General features: G+C 36.0%; 3 protein-coding genes across 4 annotated transcripts; 2 read left to right on the plus strand and 1 right to left on the minus strand.

Moving 5' to 3' along the window:
- The first annotated feature begins 3,399 nt into the window (after positions 1–3,399).
- LOC135689769 (neuronal acetylcholine receptor subunit alpha-2-like) lies at positions 3,400–6,609 on the plus strand. The gene has a single exon (XM_065207108.2). The coding sequence runs from the start codon at positions 3,400–3,402 to the stop codon at positions 4,759–4,761; it is 1,362 nt and encodes a 453-aa protein (XP_065063180.2). The 3' UTR covers positions 4,762–6,609.
- Positions 5,670–13,086, minus strand: LOC135689770 (uncharacterized). Of its 2 annotated transcripts, XM_065207109.2 has the most exons (6): positions 12,977–13,086; positions 10,288–10,320; positions 9,970–10,020; positions 6,434–6,550; positions 6,168–6,291; positions 5,670–5,805 (listed from the first exon to the last, which is right to left on the minus strand). In XM_065207109.2, the coding sequence occupies exons 1-6, from the start codon at positions 12,987–12,989 to the stop codon at positions 5,703–5,705; spliced, it is 441 nt and encodes a 146-aa protein (XP_065063181.1). In that variant the 5' UTR covers positions 12,990–13,086; the 3' UTR covers positions 5,670–5,702. The 2 variants fall into 2 exon arrangements, with proteins under 2 accessions (XP_065063181.1, XP_088964869.1); XM_089108743.1 differs by lacking the exon at positions 9,970–10,020 and having other exon boundaries at positions 12,977–13,057.
- Positions 13,087–16,652: 3,566 nt separating this feature from the next.
- On the plus strand, positions 16,653–17,927 carry LOC135689771 (histone H2A.V). The gene is made up of 5 exons (XM_065207110.2): positions 16,653–16,754; positions 16,869–16,943; positions 17,067–17,180; positions 17,384–17,513; positions 17,661–17,927. The coding sequence occupies exons 1-5, from the start codon at positions 16,752–16,754 to the stop codon at positions 17,723–17,725; spliced, it is 387 nt and encodes a 128-aa protein (XP_065063182.1). The 5' UTR covers positions 16,653–16,751; the 3' UTR covers positions 17,726–17,927.
- The last annotated feature ends 850 nt before the right edge of the window (positions 17,928–18,777 follow it).

An 18,777-nucleotide genomic window follows, 5' to 3' on the forward strand; every position in this document is an offset into this window, starting at 1 on the left:
AAGGTAAACTTCAACCCATCTGGCTACAGGACTCATTTCATAGTAAATATTTTCTCCAGGTTACCGTACACAAAGTAAGCAAATAAGAGTAAAATAAGCATTAGAATATTTGACCATTTTCAATCACAAGACAAAAGATCATGTGCTCTCATCATTTGGACTATCTTTTCTTGGCTGTCAGTGCCTCTTTTGAGCGGGTTGAGAAGAAGAGCAATAGTCTAATATGCATAAATTCAGACACAATTTTAGAGACACATTGAATCCACTGAGTCTCGCAAACAACGGTGTCGAGGACACGGACCATGTTTTGCTGCAATACCATTCTTGCGACGAATACAGAGAGATCTTCTCCATAGTGTAAATCTAACATTGCAACCGTATTGTTTGCTTAATCTATTGAACAGTTTATTACTTGAAATAATACTGTAGGACTATGAAAGTTTGCCCGTTGATTCCAATTCAGAAATCCTTAAAGCGACCTTAAGATACATATATGCAACAAAGAGTTTTGAAGAAAATGAAACTATTAAAACCTAGTTTCTGCACTGCAACCTGTACTGGAATTTAGCTCATTTGTGTTAGAGAGGTTACGTGTATTGTTGTTTTTTTCTTTATTTTTTTCATAGCTACATGTAGTTAAAAATTTATAATTAATGCCTGCATGGTAGACACAGCTTTGTGCTCTTTGCGGTATCGTTTTGGAAGTGTAGTAAAGTAGTGTAACAAGTATTATGTAATTGTAATCTATTATTGAATGATATAAAAACATTGGCATTCTTCCGCTGTCTATAGCAACACCTTGCTCATGGAAAAATCGCAAGCCATTTGGCCATTAACTAACGCACGAAGAAAAGAAATAGAAAGTTAACATGCCAGTAAAAGCACGTAAATATGCTTGATTTGATGGGTGGGGTTGCAAAATACACTATAAAAGACACAATCGCAATCACATTTAGCTCTGCCAAAAGCAATAGCAAAAGGGGCACAAATAATACGTACCCTGTCACATACTGAGCGTCATCCAATACGATTTGATCAATCTTGAACCATTTCGAAATTTTTGCCGACCACACCCTTGAGAATTTTGATAAACGCCCCATTTTGTAAATGTGTGGAAAATCTGTGGCTTTTTTACGTGGCAATGGTTGGCTAATCAAACACAATAACCCTTATATGTAGCTTTTTGTTGCTGACCCCAGTCTACTTCTGTCTATTTCCTTCACAATCCCTGTCATGTTATTATTCTGCATTGTGTCAGGCGTTTATACTCTATGTGTAAAAAGTGATTTTCCAAAGTTGTAAGCAAAGATCTCAATATAATAAAGTGTATTAGAAGTCTGCTCTCCTAGGATCAAAATTTGCAAAATCACCTTCAACCACTAAAAACTAGGGGAAATTATAAAACATTGTGGAGAGGTAGAAAAGAGGCTCCCCTATGAGCGAAAAGTGCAGAAATTTTTTTACAGATTAAAAGTTTGCACATTGAAACTACTCAGGTGTTTTAGAGGATTTCCCTCAGGTGAAGGGTGGAGCAATGACGGGGGTCCTGGGAACCATAGCAACTAGGTCTGATGAGTAGAAAACCCTGAAGTTTACCATGTTAATTACAAGGGGCGATTCACTTTTGCAAACAGCGTACGAGATTTTGTCTAAAACAAAAAGATTTTTGGGGATTTTCAGATAAAACAAAAGGGTTTTCAAAAAAGGTGCACAAGAATTTCTAAGAGTGATTTGCCCCTCGGTCGATTGTTCCAACAATGATTGGAAAAAAAAATTATTTCACCATAAAGTCATGTTGATTTTTGGTCTGGACGTTATTCTCATGTCTGGTAAGCATTTACTTTCTAAAAATGCAATGAAGACTAATACACTTGGATCTTTGAAAGGCCTCAATTGGGTATCCTTCTCTTTAAAGCGGAAGTTAGGACATCAACGAGGTTCGTACGTCTGCATGAATTGTGAGGGTGGCGACAGGACAGGGGAAATTTTTCAATGTTTAGCCAGCTTTGAAACGTTCAAATTGTTCATTTCATAAAAAATTTTCTCCTTTATAAGCTTTTCAAAATTCTCCAGCAAATTCAACACGCATTTGAAAATATCTTGAGATCCAAAAATGTACACCCCTTTTGCACCTTATCCTTACAGATAAAGCAAATTGGGATTCTTCTCCTTTACAACTTCCACCCTCATCTTCTTTCATCCTGCTGTTTCGTGTGATATTTGGATCCGTTGTTAACAACTTGCTTTTGATGGAAATTGTTTTGTCTATCAGTACGAGGTGAGTTCATGTGACCAGTTCCAGATCAACCAATTGCATCGCAATTCGCAGTCATGAAAACCATGACTCAGCGGATTTTGGCACTTAGGGTATACCCAATCCATTTTATAATGACTCAATGCCATCAAGCCTGGTTCCCATCAAATCGTAAGTGTCGGGAACGTGTAGCTTGTGCTCCAGACCCCTTATTACTTGAAAGTAGAGGTTTGGAACACAGGCTAGGAGCGTGTCGCTGACTTCTTCTTCCATCTTTCATAACGATGAAAGAAATCATTGATTGGGGACAAGTTGACAGCTATCGGAAAGCTATAAAATATTTTTACAACAAAACAAAGCAAAAACGCGCCAAATAAATTTCCTGTGATTGCCTAATCACACACAAGTGACTATTTTCAAACAATAGTAGACAATGTAATATGCTGACTCGCCAACAATTTTTGTTAAAGTTCAAAGTAGATGACAAAGCAACACTTTCTAAAGTTTTAGCCAGTTAAATCAGGGCTCACGCCGGGCAATTCACTCTTGCAAATAGCGTACGAGATTTCCCCTAAAACAAAAGGATTTCTGGGGATTTTCGGATAAAACAATAGGATTTTCACAAAAGGTGTACGAGATTTTCTTGGGGTGATTTGCCCCTCAGCCCACGCCACAAATTTCAAGGTGGAAGTTCTATAAACTGAACTTAGATTTCGTGCTTCAAAACAGGGCCTCTGTAAATAGCACGTTTAGCTGTATTTCTCTTGTGTGTCATAACCCATTGGCTTTTATCAGGATTAAAAATTTATAAGAACCACAAACCTACATGTTTTATTCGTATTTCTTTTTCATAAGAAGACCTCTCAATACGGAAGGTTCTTTTGTGCGGGTTTTTTTGGCTACTGGTGTTTCTTCCTATGTCGTCAAAGACCGTCGACATTGTACAGATTCAATTGTGAAGTAGGAATAAGGGTATTGACGATTTGAAACGGTTGGGTGGCGCTATACAGAGTGGTCTTGCGTTCCGATTTGTTTATTTTGCATAGAGATAGGATAATATCTATGTTGTTTTAAGAGAAGGAACAAAATTTACAAAGGAATTGCTCAGCGAAGCCAAAGAAATAAAGACGGTTCTCATAGCAAACATGGTTGCCGTGTATCGGCTTGTTTTGCTTTTATGTTCCAATTTTGTTGGAGTTTTTTCGAAAAATGAAAGTGAACTGATTACAGCACTATTGGCAAACTATAACACATATGTTAGGCCAGCTACAGAGAGCGGAATGCCTGTCTATGTGAGCTTTGACCTTCGACTTACGAAGCTCGTTAGGCTGGATATCAAGGCACAGGAAATGGTTATAAATGGAAAAGTTTTGATGAAATGGCAAGACACAAGATTGACCTGGAGTGCTTCGGATTACAACGGCACCAACCGTCTTATTGTACCAAACACACTCTTTTGGACTCCTGACATAATGCTTCACAACACTGCTTCTGATACCAGTGTCTCTGGTACGGATGTGTACAAAGCACACCTTCGGGTGAACAATAACGGAACCGTGTTATGGATGTCACCGGTGACCCTTCACTCGTCTTGCGACATTAACATTAAGTGGTTCCCTTTTGATTCGCAAGTTTGCGCGCTGGTTTTTGGATCCACCTCTATGACAAAAGAAATGCTCGATTTGAAGTTCTATAAACAGCCAGAAAGTGTTGAAGCTTTTCGAGACAAGTTTCACTATTCAAGTGGTATATGGTCTGTAGGCGAGCTGAGCTCACAGTTGATCTTCCAGGTTTATGACTGCTGCCCTGACCCATTTTCGCTGATGCAGTTCAAGCTAAAGGTGGCACGGCTACCGGCCTACTATGTCCTATATCTAGTCCTTCCGTGCCTCTGTCTCTGCTTCATGTCTCTCTGCATCTTTTTCATACCACCTGACACTGGCGAAAGAATAGGTTTTGGGATAACAGTGGTTTTGGCGATGAGCGTATACTTGCTCGTTATTTCAGATAAATTACCTGAAAAATCCAACCAACGGCCACTTATTGGTGTCCTCTATATCATTTTGTTTTTCATAATGAGTGGTACTTTGCTGGCAGTTATATTTACAACCCACTTGGCGTTTAAAAGAACAAAGCCACCTCGGACACTACGCCATTTCTTTTGCAATAGGTGCCTTAAGAAGAAAAGGAAAAAAGAGATTGACGCACGTCGCTTTGGGAATGAACAGCCAGGGACACACATGAACGAAAAAGGACACGAAAACCTAGATAGAAACAACGACGATGTTATTGAGTTGACGCTGCATCGGAGAAGGACCTTCTTGCGATCGAGCTCGAATCTTCACCGCGAGTTTGCCTTTGTGTCCCCAGAGGAGGAGAAAGAAATTGAAAATCAAGACAGGTGGAAAGAAATTGCAGAAAGCTTCGACCGAATTCTTTTTTGGATATTCGCCACGCTGTCTTTTGTTGTGCCTATCGTAACAACACTCTCCTATATGAATGGATAACAAAATAGTGTTAAAAAACAAGTCAACTTCTGTTGCCCTACAAACGTACACATGACTTTCAAAATAATCTGGTATTTTAGCAACTCGAGCCGAAAGCAGTAATTGGTATGACAATTTGAAATACTCTGAGAAAACTTTAAATAATTTTCAATACAACTCTAATGAAACAGTTTTTCATCATGAATATCGTAAGTCAGATATCCTAAACAGTAGCACAGAAAAAAAAATGTTTCTGATATAAGCATCGCACAATCCTTGAACAATTTTCATTGCGAAGCATTACTTGGAATTAATATAGATTTCAAAAAGAGGCTGCAGATTTTTAGCAAAAACAAAGCAGCCTGACCATTTTGATTAAGAAATAATTGTCACTGTACCTACTAGGGGTCATTTCACCATTGCAATACAACAAGACTGGCTTTTATTCGCAAGCTGTTAATTTGTAGTTAACTGGTCTCGCAACAATAATCAGGAATTTATTTTATAGCTGCATTGGAGGGCTTTGTTAGCTGTGCGTTTCAGGCACGACTAGCCCAGGATTAGCTGAATAAGATTATCTAAAAGCAATTTTGCCAACAATTGACAAAAAGTGTTAAATATTTGTTTCAACCAACAATTTAGCAAAAGTTTGGGCTCTCATCCTCACGCCCTCCACACAACCGCAATTGAAGCATTCAACTTGATAAACTTTATGCAATAGAATATCAGATCATCAGTTAGGTCTCCAAGCCTTCTCATCCCAGAAGACAAGCAACAGTATTTAAACAAAAATGAGCTATCTAAATGTATGACAGAAAATTCTTAATGATAACTTTTGCTGCTTTGAGGCCAGTATCTCGACAAAAAATGAGACTTTTTAAATGAATAAAGGTTGCTTATCTACAATATCAGAACGTTATATACACATTGATTCAATTTCTTGAAAATAGCTTTCTCTCTTCTTACATATTTAAAGAGAATCGGAGGCCATTTGCACATTTACGTGAAAACTCGCCAGTCCATGGTTGGTTAAGGCCATCAGTGAATTTGCCAATTCCATCAAGGCTGCAGATTGAAAAGGAAATCTTGGTCTTACATGGTATTTTGCTTCATGTAGAGATTATCAAACGTGTAAAGGAATAACTTTTTCGGGGGCAATGAAATAATTGCATTTCACATTTGCCAGTTCTTAAGTGAAACCGTAAAGGTTGTCTAAGGATGCAATTCTACTTCAGTTGGATGCTGTCTAAGGATGCTGAAGGAATAGAAATACAAAAAAGGAAAAACAAAATGTACAAATAAAAACGATGCCCCATATTCAGTGTCATGGCAGATAGTACTCTGGGTACCAAAGCCACACATATCTGAGAGCAGAAATAAAGGGAAGGACAGTGTGGTGTAGCAAGGGTGAAGTATGAGGCACAGACCTGTTTTTGCAAAATGTTCCTTCATATTTTGATCCATCAGACCATGTATACGTGCCGTATCCATGCATCATATTATTAACAAAGTCTCCTTCATACCTGGAACCATTTACATGAAACAATGAACCTAAATAATACAAGAATATATATAAACCTTGGGTAGAAAGACACCTGAAATAATTCGTTAATTACAAAAACAAATAATAATAAAACTTTAAAAACAACGTGTAAAAGGTCATGAAGGGTTGATATCCAAATATAAGGGATACCTTTTCCATTCATTTTGTCTGCGTCCCAGTCACCTTTATACACTGTGCCATCGCTACCCGTGAGTTCCCCATAACCAGTTCTTACAAGTGCTCCATTTGTTAATTTGCAGGAACCATCTGAGTGAGATAAAAAGTCGCAAGTATGAACATTTATCCTCTCTATCAAGTGGTTAAAACATGTCGAAAAATAAAAGCAAATATTGTTGAAAAAAGAGCGAATAGAAGATGACGTTGTCATTTGGACCAAGAAAAATGAGATTTTTCCGTACGAGATGTGAGATTTCAATCAAAACTATAAACCCCACGGAAAAGCAAAACCTTCAAAAACAAGCAGCTTTGCCTGCCAACGACGAAATTTACCTACAAAAGCGCTAAATATGTTATTTAACCGGCACTTTAGCACAAGCCGGGAGGGGGTTCTCACCCCAAACCCACCCCCTCACAACCCCGCAATTTTCGCCACTGCATTGATTTGAGTAAGGGTATACCATGCCGCAGAATGGAAATCTCTATTCTGTGATCATGTACCGCCACAGAGTCTAATGGGCTCAGAATCATTTGGATTGGCTACCTACATGATGTTATTTATCGGCGACCCCTGCAAAACTCTCATTACATCCCCTTGAAGATTGCTGTATGCGATATCATTTGATTCATCAAATACTCATCTCCTTACTTTTCCATAAAAATTTTCCATTCGCCATAAAAAAAACTAAGAAATAAACAAAGGCATTGAGTTCAGTTTAATTTCTTGGATTCAAAAGTTTAAGGGATTGGCTCAAAACCCATTTTAGTTGGTTTTGAACAAAGGCGGATCCAGAGTGAGTTCCTTGGTGCACAGAACTCATTCAGTTTTCCAACATACAGCTAAAAATAGTGTTGCCTGAAACAAGTAATATTTAAATTAAAAAATTGAAACTGAAAAATTCTAAAATCTTAATCTTAAAATTAAGATCTTAAAATTGCCAGTTTCTTCTCTGTCGTGATTTGGAAACGATTTTGCAGACGCTGTGGAGGACAACAGCAGTCAATCCTGGAACTCGGAAATAAACGTTTTGTGCCTCGGAAGTGAATGAATTGAAACAATAAACTTTTTGTAGCAAATATGAAACACCGCAATACGCCGAGAATAAACAACAATAAATACACGCAAATCAGTAAAGGCTAATATTTCGCCCCGGCATACGGGGCTTCATCAGAGCAAAAGTGAATAAACTTTTTGTTTGGAACACGGATGGAACTCAGTCAAAACAGCATCTGGAACTCGGAAATGATACCATATTCGTAAGAGAGCTGTACAATGGCCCGGAGTTGATTGGCTACTTATTGTTTCTGCTCAATTGTGGAACTGCAAAACATTGAAGTCGAAATGGCGACTGCAGATGTCTTATACTCACGACCATCGCAGCATTCTAGCAGATTATTAAGCGTTTGAGATAAAACCAGGGGATATCGTTAATTTTCCAGGGGTGTTAACTACCTTTGCTTTAAATTGGAGTCTTTGATGGCACGGAAAACCTATGCTCAGAACGGAACTCTGCGGAGGCAAAACAACAAATTGCGAGCAGAACAAAAGGGAAAAACTTTGCTGTGGTATCCAAAACAAACAAAGGGTATTGAAAAATGGAGGGGTTTGAAAAATTGTTCATAGAGGCACTGTTTTTTGTCGGAAATTAATTTAGAATCTAGATTTAATGAGTAAATTGTACCACCCCCCCCCCCCCCTCTCAATGGTACAAAAATGCATAAATATGAATAATAATGTTATTTTATGCACAATGATCAATGCATTATCTGAAAGTCCCTAAGCTTGGCCTGGAACTCAGTCAGGTTTTTTGCTGGATCCGCCTCTGTTGGTAAAGGGTTTTATACAACTTGCAGATAGATTAAAAAAGCCTCATCTCAATCATTTCAGTATCATATCTCTTTTAAACGATGGTTGAGAATCAGCCTGGTTTGGATCTTAGGGATGTTGGGACAAGGGCCTATACGATGATAGACTGAGTTTTAACGACAAATTTGAGACATCCTACAACTTCGAGAGATCGCAATTAAAGTTATGCTCCAGGTCATTAATACTTTTGGGGGAATATGAGACTTAAGTGTCATCAGCGTATATACTTGACTTTCTTTAGAGAAAACGAAAAACAAAACATATCAAAATAAGGAACAATATCAAGAACCTTGTGGTACACCATAGTGGCTACCTCTTATGTTCGACGCAATGCCATTTACCCTGAAAATTGCTTGTTTAGAAAAGAGAAGAAACATTCATGTTTGAGTCCATTAAAAGCCTACTTTGCAAGATTTTCAGCAATTAATTTTGGGTCCACAGCATCAAAAGCTTTTCAAGATCATAGAAAGTTAGCAAAGTTTCATGCTTTGGGACCTTTCATTCATTCCACCTGGTTTCTACGTGTACCGTAGATTGCCAGCAATTTCCTTCCACCAAACTCTTTTAAAATGACCATAATTATCAATATTCGCCCATTGCTTGATGTCATCTGCCCACATTCTACTTTCCTTCCTGGTGATTAGGGTCCAGGGACATAATATGCAATAATGGTATAAAATACATTTTCATTGGATTCCCAATATATGTCAAATGAACTATATGTCCAAAAATTGCCATCATCTCTTTTTTTGCAATGATGTTATACAATTGTCTATTCATTCTCTTTAGCACCTTTTAACTCCCTACTTAATCTGTCATGTTGATCTAAAGAATCAATTCTGCTTTTCTGGTCTTTGCCTTATGTCGAAGAGTCATTTCCATTACTGAAAGTGGAACATACATACATTCTTATATTCATTTCAGTTTTTATAGATGTTGCTTTTATACAACTCCTTTTAATTTAATGTTTTCTTTATTTGGCTTATATGAAACAGAAAACATTTGGTCAATTAAACTTCAAGACAAAAATCTGTTCGAAACTCTTTTTGTCTCAAATTTAACTCGAAACCTTTTTCGTCTGAAATTTCTAAAATCAAGGAAAATATGAAAACACAAGAAAAACACAATATGACACTCCTCTTTTTTACAAACTTAACTTAATATGATATGATATACAATATGCCCCAGAGACTGTGTTTACCTTGGCCTAATGCTTCTTGGATGTATTTCTGAAAACTGGCTTCCAAAAATATTGTTGTACCAGATACCCTGATGTGTTATTGCAAGCCTAATATATTTTTTGATGCCTTCCAAAAATGTGCTTTGTGGCCCTTGTGGGCATTTCTTCTCAAAAAACCACAGATTTATCAATTTAAAAAGGAATATATGATGAAGTGGAACAAAAAACTGGAACAGTTTTACAAAACCTGGCAAATAAGTAGCAGCAAAGCAGTACACAATTTTAATATTTATGATTTGAGCTCAAAAATTGTTCCTCGCTTTTGATCAAAGAAAGCTGCTCCAGATGTCAGGTGATAAGCTAAATATAAGACTTCATAGATCACTGGACATTATATCTATGTGACAATATAATAACACAGCTGCTTTGAAAGAGAGCAGAAAGTTATTGAATAATGCTCACCATATTTATCACCATTTGGAAACATGAATACACCTTGCTGTAAAGGATGGTCTAAACAGGAAAATTAACCCATCATCTATCATATATAACACAATATGCTAACAAATAAGCAGTTAATATGCAGCATCTTATTCTGCAATTATATAAAATGTCTATTTAAAACAAAGAAAGTAATTTTAATAGGTTCAGCATCTGATAGTGTGCATAACAAATGATTTATATGATCAAAGAGACAAAAGATATTTTAAGATATAAATTAAAGAGAAGTTTAAGAAAGTGGACAATTGACAGATTCAATAACTTTTGAAATTCACTTACCAACTTCTTGTTTGCTTCTTTTTTCTTTTCTGCCTAGATGATGTTAAAAATATAATTTGTTTCCAAGTGGAGTTGGTAGAATAAGAAAATACTTGAAAGCAATATGCCACAATTATGCCTTTAAATCTCACGGTAGACCAGCTGGCATGGTTGGAAAACCATTTTTGTCAATGTCATTGTTAAAATTCTTTGTTTTAACAAGATATTTTTCAACTAGCTTACAATTAACTGCCCTTGTAAAATGTGTCTTTCCTGATAGAAACAATATCAAAAGATAAGAAAATTAATTGCTTGTAAGTGGTAAGGGATAAATGAACTCAAGAGAACTCAATGGATGCTTTTACATAGTTAGCAACAAAACCTGTGAATTGAATTTGTTTTCAAAATTTTAGTTTTGTTTCTTTATTATCTTTCAATGAAATTTAAGCTGCAGAATAATCATGCTGCAAAATATGTGAACTTGCTGGTACAAACTATCCTCTGTTGTTTATCAAATATATTGTGGAAAAGTATTCATATTTATCAGACTTATATAATACAAATTTTGAATAGTCTTACAAGACTATTTCAGCCACTACAATTATATAAAGTGCAACCTTGCTCATATTACACCCCTGTACCTTTTTTATTGTCAAATTAACCGAATATCAGTTCAAACTATTATTTAAACTATAGAGGCTTGGTGCAATATAAAAAATGTTTGGAGAAAAATAAGCAGCCTTTTTCAACCTAAACCATGTAGCTTGTGCTGTTTGCATAATACTGTGTTAAATATCTATTGATCTAATGCCTTCTAGAGATATGATTCTAGGACAACTGGTTTTTATGTTAATGCCTATCTGCCTAGAGACTACTAGAGATTGCTTTCAAAGCAGCTGTATGTTATGTATTGCTTGGCTTATCTGCTGCTGTCAAAAGTATTGATTAGCTTTATGGTTGCTTTTGAATAGCAAAAATAAGAATTATATTTATCATTAACACTGAGTAGCAAATTCAAGAGCTACATGTGGTATTTTCTAAACTTTAAACTGGCTTCTAATTAAGCTATAATACCTCTTGGAAATTTGTTTGGGATACCTGATGCTTAGAGAATTTGTCAAAAAAGACAAATCAGGATAAAAAGATTCTGCTTATAAAATGTTTTAGGGATGGGGAGTAAAAGGTTGCAAATGAGAAAACTGTTATGAGCCCTAAAGTTTTGAGTTCCCAAGTTGAATTTCCTGTAAATTCAATGTATTAGTTCTATAAACATGTGTACTCCTCAACCGCCAGCAATGCATCCTATTCAAAACAAAGATTGTGAGGATAGTTTGCTGTAACCTGGAACCTAAGTGCCTGCCTAGAATATTTGCACATTTGTTGGTTTTTTATTTATCTTTAAAAGAAGTAATGAGCAAATAAATGACAATGTTTAAGGTTGTGTCCATAACTGTTAAGACAAATCTCAGTTTACAGCCCATTGGCGCACATCTGGAAAATAGCTATGATGCTTGCAATAATGCAAATTTTAGCAATAAATAAAAAATTGAATAATTCATCATGATGATAAAAAATAATTTCTAATTATAGCATTATTCTTTCAGTGTGAATTAGAGTCAACTATTTGTCTGCCTATAGACAACAAGGGGCTAATTTCCAGAAAACTAGAATCTGCTATGCAAGCACTGTGTATGATGTCTTCTCAGGCTTGTGTCTATAACACCTTCTGTGTGATGTAAGCATTCATCTTTTTAAAAACTATTAGGGGCTTACTTCCAGAATGTTCATGTCATTTTAGGCTATTTTTCTGCTGCATACACATGTAATAGCATTGCATTAATACACGTTTTTGCTGAAATCTAATATTCTTAAAACTCCGACTAGGACCCTTAAACCATTCTTTAGTCATTCTTAAGCATCAAATTGTGTAATTCTATTCATCTAACAGTAATATTTCAGCTCTAATCACACGTGGCATGGGCACTTACTACCAGACAGAGAGACAGACAAAATATTGAATTTATTCCATTTATTGATTTAAACTTAAAAAAGTTTCTATAATTTAATAATTGTTTTATAATTGGCTAAAATTTTGAAGTGATTCCTATTGTCATTCTATAAACATAAGCCAGGCACTGCGCACTATTCAAAAAGGGGGTGTGCTGAGAAGGGCGTCGGTGAGAATATTTTTAGGCCACATCCTTTAGAACGACGGAAAATGCCCGTAATAGAAAATACCTGCTTCTCTCCACTTATTTTTTATAAACAGTCCAATAGATTTAACAAGATAAGACACAGAGAAAATGAACAAAAAGGCTCCTAGTCAAGACGAACTGCTACTACTTGGGATCCGTGATGAGAGTGAACTGTCCAAAGCTGCGTTAGAGTAAATTTTCTAAAAATTTTAACCTTTTATTGCAAGAAAGTGGGGAGGGGCTATAGCCCCTGCTAGCCCAATGGCTGCGCGATGCCTGATATAAGCAATTAACTTTTCTTTTTGTGTTCATCAACTTGACCCGGCACTGTCGCAACATTGGCTTCCGTTTGAATACTTTTTGGAGGGGAGTGTAGCTATGTTTTTTATAGAAGAAAAAAACTTCTAGAAGGCCTAGTAAGTGAAATTTGGATAGGACTGGTCCCCTATTAACTGTTTTCGTCATAGATTTATATATCATGATCATATAATATCAGTAACAGAGCGTATTATTACCTGTAGCTGCCATTATTATCTTTTCCACTCAATTGTTTATAAATGCTGAGAATGTGTTGTCGCTAACGCAACGAGCATTCACGAGCACTTGAGTACCTCGTTTTCAACTGTGAAAACTGGAAGCGAGGACGTCATCAAGCAATGACGGAACAGGAAATCCTTCGAAATATGTTACTATAATATTTGTATTTTTTTCAAAATCAAAACCTTTTTTTCAGCAAATTAAAAAATTACACTTTACGTCATTTAAGTAAGTTGTTCAAAATTCAATTGTCAAATCCAAAATTACAATAAGAACATTAAAGAAAAAACAGCCTTATTTACAATTAAATCAGCTGACGGACACATAAAATCAAGATGGAGCTATCAAAGCCATGTGCCCAGTTGACGTGATTTGACAGTGAGTTTACAATTAATTTTGGTTTGAATAACAGTAAGAAGAAGATAATAGAAATGCAAATGGAAAAAAAGCAAATGAAATGACTAAAGAAAAACATTCCCAAAAACAACATTGAAAAAAGTAACTAATAAAGGATAAATCAGAAACTTAAGACATTCTATGAATATTGACTCTTTGTCAAGAGCGAGCAAAATCACGTCCGCACGTGACTTGAGTGACATGGGCACGCAAGAGTGACATGCGTCAGAATATCATATTTATTTTCATCATATTTCTTGAGTGATCATAATTCCAACATAGAAATCCTTCATTTAAACAGTCTTAAATTTCTTTGAATTGTGATTAAAATAGATTATCATACACTTACATTCGAAAAGTATTGCATCCGTTCGACGATTAAGTAATGGCGACAGCGTTGTAACGGTCATTTCAAATTTGAATCACTTGCATGAAGCTATTAGGCATGAGTTCATAGATTAAAGCTAATCAAAGAAAACCTCTTTATTCAACAGTATCGAAGCTTTGAAACCTTCGTGAACCTTGCCAAAATTCAATCAAGAACTTTTTTGACTTCTTCCGTCCATCCAATAAATGACATCTATACTTTTTGCAATCTTGATAAGATATTTAAAGGCATTTTTTGCGAAAGTATCTACTTTGGCACGTAAATCGAGCAGGATTAGACAAGAAATAATGTCATATGGTTCCTATTTGAATCCTTTCGTTAAAACACCTTCACATTTCTCAACAATCACACATCTTTGCGGGGTTAATTTTTATGGAAAGTAAATTGTACCAGGAAATTTTTTTTAAAATTAATTAACGACGTTTCGAGCATAGCCCGTTATCAATATTGTACCGCACGCATTTTAGTATATTTAATCTTTATTCCTCTGGCATTCAGGGTATTCAACATCCTAACACAAGGATTTTAGGCCTGGTTTAAACGAGTCGAATTTTTTTGGGAAGCAAAATTTTCGCTTCAAGTTTTCTTTTAAGGCCCTAACTCTCATCTTGTTCAACACACATAACTGCGTATCTTCGCCAACTTGCAGCTCTGTATCTTTATTTGCAGTGAAATTATGATAGAAACTCCTTAGCGGACTAGGTCCACTGATTTCACTACACTAGATGTAAAATCACTATACATAAACATTTCTCACGATGAGGGTATCAAAGCTTCCTTGCCATGAAAAATCATTACGGGGAACCTACCCCGCTGCATATGAAATATAACAAATTGTGATAATTATTCTTAATCATAATTATTTTGCCTTTATACTCTCTTTTTATAAGAATAATTTTATATGAACACGAGCCTCACAAGTGGTCAAAAGTCAAGAACAAGTTAAGAACGATGTTTCATCTCAAAGCGAGGAGCTTTTGCTAGCTGGGGGTATTGCTTCAGTTAACATTTAAACTCCTGGTCAAATAAAAGATTTCTTACCAACTTTGTTGGCAAACGATGCTTGAAGGCTTGAACATTAGAGCGTAATAGCTAGCAATTGTACTGCTTACACCCTTGTAATCTAAGAACAAATCAAGAACAATCCAGCCTCAGATTTTCGAAAAAAATAGGAACAACCAGCCTGAATTTCAAATTATTGGTTTTCATAAAAAAAAGACTATAATTGTAAAAATAGGGAGACCGTTTACCCTAAACTATGCCAACACATTTATGACGACAATATAACAACCTACATTCCCCTCATAAAAGTATCGCACCACTTCGAAGGAGATGAGATGGCGTAAGAATATCGAAAGGGATTGTTGTGCGAATTGATTGTGTTTTTAAAGGGCCTCTCCAGCCCAAATTATTTTCTATTGACTGAAAAGTTAGCATCTGGTGCGTGTATTATGGCAAAGTCGTTGTTTTTGCAAAATTCCAATTAGTTTAGAAGTTATAAGGCTTCAAAGTTGCACCTTTCCGCGAAAAAACGACAAAAGCCGAATCAGTTTGGTGGCATTCCGACGTCACAATATGCGGCTCTCGTTCGCCAAGAATTTCGTATATCTTTCGTATATCCTCCACCGAAGCGTGAAGGAGTCATGGACACGCGTTGATACATGCATCTAAATCTACAGCAGGAGCTTTTTAGGATCGAAAAATATTAAATATTTACAATCATTCTAAGTCTGCGGGTCGGAATGTGTCCATGCTGTGTCACGACTTTGTTTTGATACCAGCTCTTCCCTCGTGTATAACGAATCGAAATTGAAACTTCAGTTGTTCTCCAGAAACGATGAACAACTAAAGGCTTCATTCAGAATTGATATCTGAATTGCTCAAACTAAAAGCCGGTGGAACAGAACTGAGAGTACCATCACTTGCAGTGTTCAATTTTGCGAATCGCCGTCGTTCGATTCGGTTTGAGGCGAGACTAACGAAATGCAAAGTGATGTCAAAATTGCGCCACAGTGTCACCAAACCCAAAATTGTTGTCGGTTAATTCAATCCAATTATCGAAATGCAAGAGCTATATCTCACAAACTGTAAAAAATATCGAAAAAAAAATAACGAACTCGTGATCAGCAGGCTCAACTCCTTCAGATTAGCCAATAAAATTCAAGTGCAAAATTTGGCCGGAGAGGCCCTTAAATGTTCTGGAAATAAACGTTATGACGCCAAAAGATTCCTTTTTTTCACTCTGATGCTGTGTTTAGATGTCGGAGGCATATTTTTATCCCCTGTGTCTTAAGTTCTAGGCCAACAGGGCAATCATGTTCTTGGATTTTAAAAAATTTCGTTGTTCTCAATATTAACACGATTTTATAGTTTTATTTTTTTGTTCACTTCGAGTACTGAAGTTTCTTAATTTTTCCACTGTCCAGTACTCGTTTCTTAGCCAGGTTCTTATAAAAAATGAGTGTAGACTGGGTCCAAGTACTCAATTCTGAAAATAACATTTGGGGTAGATTTGAGTTGGTACATTTGGGGTATCATCTTATTCAGCGCATAAAACTTGGTAAGTGTACGAAGTTTCATGCTGGAATCACAATATGCATGATTTTGCCTGTTTTGTGACTTTATGGCTCCCTCTATGGGGCGTCGAGAAAAAGGGCGTAGCAAATGGGGTTTCGAGAACGCCCTATTTCCTCGACGCCCCATTTGCTACACTTGACGCTCTGGAACCCAGGGTACCCCCCACTATAGTCTCGTTCTCTTTTTCGACAATTTCTTGAATAATTTATCTAGATTCCCTGTCTTATTTAGGCGGGCGATTCTCTTTATCTGATTGGTTTTGTATTACAATAAAGTGTTATTGATTGGCTGTAACACAACAATAATGGCCATGAAGGAAGGTTATTGTTCAGGCTAGGCATTTGGCGCCGAAGTTGACGACGAAAAGTAGGACTGTAGAAGGCAAACAGAAAATGGTAGTTATCTTAACCGAAACCTAATAAACATTTGTAATTTGGAATTATTCACGTTTTGTCAATATTATCTTCATGATTTTGTGATGAAATTATTTTTCTCTGTTGATTTTTCAGGCAGGAGGAAAGGCTGGTAAAGACTCGAAACAAAAGGCCAAGGCCATTTCAAGATCTGCAAGAGCAGGACTACAAGTATGACTAAAATATTATTATTTGAGAATAACGATTTTTGAAATTCGTTTAAAATTGTTTGAAATAATGCCTTTTCTGCTACTTGCTGGTCGTGTATTTCAAAAAGGCTATTTTTCTTTTTAGTTCCCAGTTGGTCGTATACACAGACATTTGAAGACTCGAACCACAAGCCACGGACGTGTAGGAGCTACAGCGGCTGTTTACAGTGCTGCAATCTTAGAGTATTTAACTGCAGAAGTGAGTTTTGGAAAATTCAAGATTTTGAATCAAAAGTGATGGTCCTTTTTACGGTTCTTTACGACGACTTTGTTTTGGCGCCTTTTTTGACAATGTAACAGCGTGGTTGGTTCCATTAGCTTGTTGTTGGCACTCTTAATGTTTTTTGAACTTGCTCAACAATTTTCTTTATGTTACTAATCCGTATGATCCTTCCCAATAAGGTACTAGAGTTGGCTGGTAATGCATCAAAAGATCTTAAAGTAAAACGTATTTCTCCGAGACATTTACAGCTTGCTATCCGAGGTGACGAAGAACTGGATTCACTCATAAAAGCCACTATTGCTGGTGGAGGTGAGCAATTTATTTATGATATAATCATTATTATTGAAAAATACAGTCATTTAAACTAATAAAAGATTGTCATTCAAACTTCATTTTATCTGTTTGATATAGCCCCATGTTTTTGGATGATTGGGAGTTATTTCCTTCTCTTTATAGGTGTTATTCCACACATTCACAAAAGTTTAATTGGCAAAAAAGGAGTGGGACCAGCAAAAGCTTGAAAAATGATAAAAAACTGTTGTACAGATTTCAACTTGTATATTAATTATAAGCATCAATCTATGATAATGGGTCTTGTACAGTGTTACAGCAGCAAGCAGTCAACTATGGACCTGTATTTTTCTTTTTAAACTGTAGGCTCTTTATTTTTATGTGACTTCTAATAATATTGCAAATGTAATATACACATAGTTTTATGCAGTACTTAAGTTTATTCTTCAAAGCAGTTCTTTCTATTTATCTTGAATTTTTTACTGTTACAATGTGTCCTGATCTAGTTAAAGGACATTTACTTCCTTTGATAGTTTTATATAATAGTACTGTACTATGATATTAAGAACACCTGGTCCCTATTATTTGATACCTCCAAACCACAAAGCGACTTATCACTGTCATTTGCTAAATCAGTTGCACTCAATGAACATTTTTTGCTACAGTGTCACTTTTGTGATAACATCCAGCAGTTTGTCTAAAATGCCTTCAGTTACCATATAATGTTGATAAAACTTAAGACATGCCAAACTTGTCTCAAAGTAAAAGTCATAAAATGCCAACTGGTGCATGAAAATTGAGAAGCCAGGAGTAAATTTGAATTCATGAAGCAAAGAATGAACACAAAGTACCTCTAAATATGCAAAATCATTTGATAGTGTTTGCCATTAGATAAGATATGAGCACAGCCTTTCATTATCATACCCAAAGCCAAGATAAGTGTAATATGTTAGCAAACATAGAACTTTAACATGGAATTAAGATTTGGTATAATACAAAAGTGCATCTTATACACAGTGAAATATGGTATTATTGGAAATATCATTTATATTTCCCTATTTATGCAATAAAAGTCTTTACAAAAAGGGAAACATTCATTAGATGAGTAAATGGTCTATAACTGTCCTTGGAAATTTCTAGTTAACATGGGTACTGCAGTATCAAATGAAGAATTGTTTTCATGTTGTTCAGTGTATGACTGCTTGTACATGATTGTATTGGTTAAAAATGCACATTGAAAACAAAAACACCAATGGTTTTGAGGACTTATGGCAGACACTAA

This window comes from Rhopilema esculentum, chromosome 5 (assembly GCF_057945365.1).
Source record: "Rhopilema esculentum isolate cy_ngs chromosome 5, ASM5794536v1, whole genome shotgun sequence".
NCBI lineage: Eukaryota > Metazoa > Cnidaria > Scyphozoa > Rhizostomeae > Rhizostomatidae > Rhopilema > Rhopilema esculentum.

What these genes read in the sequence shown, in the direction of transcription:
- LOC135689769 (XM_065207108.2), top strand. Translation starts at nt 3,400, where the DNA reads ATGGTTGCCGTGTATCGGCTTGTTTTGCTTTTATGTTCCAATTTTGTT.
- LOC135689770 (XM_065207109.2), bottom strand. An exon ending in AAGAAGCAAACAAGAAGTTG is followed by an intron (nt 10,021 to 10,287) that starts GTAAGTGAATTT and finishes TTTCCTGTTTAG; the next exon opens with ACCATCCTTTACAGCAAGGT. An exon ending in AGACAAAATGAATGGAAAAG is followed by an intron (nt 6,292 to 6,433) that starts GTATCCCTTATA and finishes TGTATTATTTAG; the next exon opens with GTTCATTGTTTCATGTAAAT.
- LOC135689771 (XM_065207110.2), top strand. An exon ending in CTGCAAGAGCAGGACTACAA is followed by an intron (nt 16,944 to 17,066) that starts GTATGACTAAAA and finishes TTTTCTTTTTAG; the next exon opens with TTCCCAGTTGGTCGTATACA. An exon ending in AGCCACTATTGCTGGTGGAG is followed by an intron (nt 17,514 to 17,660) that starts GTGAGCAATTTA and finishes TTCTCTTTATAG; the next exon opens with GTGTTATTCCACACATTCAC.